We start from the raw sequence: 4,075 nt of genomic DNA on the forward strand, positions 1-4,075 counted from the left end.
TGAGACCCCCACACACTCCACCAATGTCCCACACTCTCCACGTGCTCTTCACACAGCCCAGCCCCACAGAGGCAGACCCACTCCCCTGCCTGCAGAGGATCCTGACACCCAGTCTATGTAGGCCAAAAAGCTTCCTGAGGGCTTGCTGTTGGGTGGCCCATCCCTAGGGCACACTGCCTGTCCTGGCTGAAATGGATTAAGTTGGCACTCTAATGGGCAGAGCAGACCCTGGGCTACCAGGCCAGGGGAAGAACTCCAATGGTGTCTGCTGGTGTCTGTGTCAGCATGCCTGTACTAGGTCACAATAATGGCTGCCACCAATTTTTCAGTGCCTGGAGAGGTCACACCTCTCACTGAGATGCACCAAGAACCTATCAGGTGAGTCTCTTTTCACCAAAGGCCTGTGCACCTTTCCTTCTGGTGATTTTAGGTTGCTATCCAAAATGAGTGAATTTGTTTGTGGATGCTTTAAGGGCTGGCTTTTTTTCCATTTATGTCCAATTGTTTTTCTAGTGATATTCCTCATTGTAGTTAATAGCCAGCAAAGCCACATATTATGAGATTGTCTCAATTGTGCTGAGTGTAAAGGATGTTTATAACAGCAACACTCCCATGCTAAGTTCCCCTGCTTCTCCAGGGAAGGCTGTGCACCCAAGGATTGCTCCTGGGTAGCTGGTCGTGAAGCTCCATGGATCACAAAGTTTTCTGTTTTCTCTCCAGACAGGAATTTCAATTTTTTTCTGCCTCAGTCAAGACTGTTCCTTATGTGAGTTTTCTTTTTATCCAATTTCCAGTCCTTTCTCAGAGGGAAATGTTCCAAAAATAGTTGTAACTAAGTTGTGTTTCTGGGAGGAGGTGAGTTCAGAGCCTACACCTCTAGCTCAACACCCTCCCACATGGCAAATGTATCTTTCATAGGAGGACATGAATTTTGGGGATTCAGAGGGCTGAATGTTATAGGCTCAATTCCCCCCCCACCCATAAAATTATGTATTTTGAAGTCTTAAGCCCAGTATTTCAGAATGTGACTGTATTTGTAGATAAGCCTTTTAAAAACATGAATAATTTAAAATTAGGCCAATAAGGTGAGATTTAACAAATACGGCTGTTTGTATAATAAGCAGAAGGAAGGAATTTGAACAGAGATATACTAGACCTGTGTGGGCACAGAGGGAAGACCATGAAGGACATAGCAGGAAGGGTGCCATCTGCAAACCAAGGAGAGTGACGTCAAAAGAAACCAAACTTGTCCACACCTTGATCTGGGACTTCTAGCCACCAGAAATGTGAGAAAATGAAGTCTGTTGTTTAACCCACTCAATGTGTGATATTTTGTTACAGTAGCTCTAGCAAGCTGATACAAGAGGTGTCTTTCTGTCTGCTCCATACTGGGAACTTGAAGGGTGACCCTTAATCTTTCCATTCTATGGAGATCCAGATCACTGGTCTCTGAAGATGTCAACTATGGGAAGATTATCCCTCAGATAGCAAAGCCCTTGGAGGGAAGTCATAGGAAGGAAAGAGAATCTGGGTTATTTCTTCTATATTGTAATCTTCCCATGCATGGGAATAAAAGGATACTGGAGTCAGCCAAAGGTTTTCTCCTCTAGGCGATCTGTTGAGAGGTAATTGGAGGTCAAGTGGTTGGTTTGGTAAAGAGACGTTTCTGGTCATGATTGTGAACATATTGGTAACTTCCCTAATTCTCAGAATCTTTTATTTAGATGGCATGTTACCTGCAATCCTGAAGGGAATATTGGGGTCCCTTGGATGATTCCACCTGTAGTCACTTGGTCAATATAAAGCACTGCACATGTGTGAGTCTTTGCATTATAGTTTTAGATATTTGGACCTTGTATCCTAGTTCCAGATGGTTTTAGAATATAAAATTACTAGTCTCTCTCAAAAAAGGGGATTCTCCTCATTCTTCTATAAAATCCCCTTGCTTCTGTCTTTGCCACATGTAAACGAGATTCCTATTTACTGCCTTTGACCATGTTTTCTAACTGGGACTTAACTTACAAAGTTGATCGAGTGAGAACACAGAGAGAGTAATGCTCCTAAAAGATGAGTTTTATGAGTTACTTTTCCCAGGAATAGGGTCAAATCAAGACATACAGGGACACAGGGAAAGCATGATGTTTTTGTCAGAAGGCAGAAGCAGAAGAGATGGGAAAGCCTAGGCCAGAGCCTTTATTGGGGTTTCCTGGGTCAAGGCAGTGCAAGAGAAATAGCTTACAGTTGGGGTGTCTGAACATGTCCCATTTCCCAAACATCTAAGACCTACAATTCAGAATAAAAACTGCCCATGCTACTTAATGGAAAGGCATGTTGTACATGCATACACTTAGGAAACCCATAGACTATTGTCTTCCAACAATATGCAACACTCATTTCCTAACTGTATTTTCTCTGCCTAATATTCCCATAAATCTACCACTTGGTCAAGCACTCCGATTTGTCTCATTCAGAGGCTAGGCCCAAATTCCTTCAATTTGCCTCAAGCAGCATTGGATCAAGACTACACTCAACAGGATACTAATCATCCAAATGATTCAAAGCTGTTTTATTCACCACCCGTGTGCCCATATATCTTCCATATTGAACCAGCTGATGAAACATCAGTATTCATTAGGGTCTTCTTTAGAAGGACATGTGGCTTGTCCTTACACTTTCTTTTGACTTTTTGAGCAGGATTAGTGAATAAACAACTGAACATTGTACAATAACATACAATTTATATTTTTGTGATAAGATTAGGAAATTTTGTGTTCCTTATCCATGCAAAGCAGAGCCTAGATAAAGTAGAGTCAGAACTCATGAGCAGAAAGGGGCTGACAGTTGGAAAACACACAGAAATTAGGTGAGTAGCATTCACCAACCACCAATTGGGATGATCAGTTAAAGCAATACAAAGGTGAAAGGTGGAGGAGAGGGTCTGAAAAGATAGAAAAGAGCTCACCAGAATAAGAATGCTTAATGTGGCTCTAGACTCAGGGGAGGATCTGTGGGAAGTGTTATTCTTGTGAATGTGTTGGACATGCTGCTTGTGCCTGTACAGGATGAAAACCATGGAACCACTTGTCCAGATTATGATCATGGTAAAGGAAACTTCAGGGAATACTATTAATGCTACATATATTAGGCCATTGATTTTCTTCTGCTCATTCGCAGAACAGTATTCAAAATATCTTTTCTTTACAATGTTTTCCACACTCCCTTTTCCGAACATGTACAACTCATACATTGGAACAATTACATTTACAACCATGTAGAGGATCCAGCAAAGGGAAACTGAAAAGCCGATGTACTTTGGGGCTTTGAGTTTAAGATCCTTCCAACAGGAGTTCATGGGGCTGATCATGATGGTCTGGAACACACTCAAGAGGCAAGTCATGCAGATGGATACACTCCTGCCAACTCTCTGAACATACATAAGAAGTTTGCACCCAAAATAATTGAAAAAATGTTTCAACCCAAATGCCACGACTGTTTGGGGGACTCCTTCAGAGAGAATGATCAAGGAGTTAGATATAGTCAGGTGCTTGAGAATCAGATCTGTGGCCCTCAACCTGCCTTTAGTGTGACCATGGAGGAGGTAATGGTAAAGCAGACAGAAGTTGCCCAGTATTCCCATTACAGTCTGTGACAAGCCAATTATTCCTATTGTCATGTTACTGGATTCTATTCTGTCATTCAACACGTTTTCCTTCAAGTTATAGGAACAGTCATTCCTCTGAGCCAAAAGATACATGGAAGATTTTTGACACCAAAAGTAACTTGACTTGTGTGCTCCTGTTGAATTGTCAAGACTTCATAAGACAGAAAGAGATGGAGAGTTAACCGATATATTTCAGGCAAAAGTCCATGCTACAGATGAAGTGGTGTTTTCCTGGGGGAAGTAATGAGAAGTGAGAGCAAATGGACACAAAGTATAATACATAGTTTGGAGTATAAGCTGAAATTTGTTAGCAATATTGGATAAAAGAAAAAAGCTTGATACTACCCACATCATGAAACAAATTAACACTGAATTGATTGCTCATCTACATTTTAATGACATCATGTATTTTTT

The 4,075-nt window shown here is 41.5% G+C and overlaps 1 protein-coding gene across 1 annotated transcript; it reads right to left on the bottom strand.

Moving 5' to 3' along the window:
- Positions 1-2,737: 2,737 nt before the first annotated feature.
- Positions 2,738-3,754, bottom strand: LOC124251531 (vomeronasal type-1 receptor 4-like). The gene has a single exon (XM_046684407.1). The coding sequence runs from the start codon at positions 3,752-3,754 to the stop codon at positions 2,738-2,740; it is 1,017 nt and encodes a 338-aa protein (XP_046540363.1).
- Between the last annotated feature and the right edge of the window lie 321 nt (positions 3,755-4,075).

The sequence above is a fragment of the Equus quagga genome, chromosome 13 (genome assembly GCF_021613505.1).
Source record: "Equus quagga isolate Etosha38 chromosome 13, UCLA_HA_Equagga_1.0, whole genome shotgun sequence".
NCBI classification, from domain to species: Eukaryota; Metazoa; Chordata; class Mammalia; order Perissodactyla; family Equidae; genus Equus; species Equus quagga.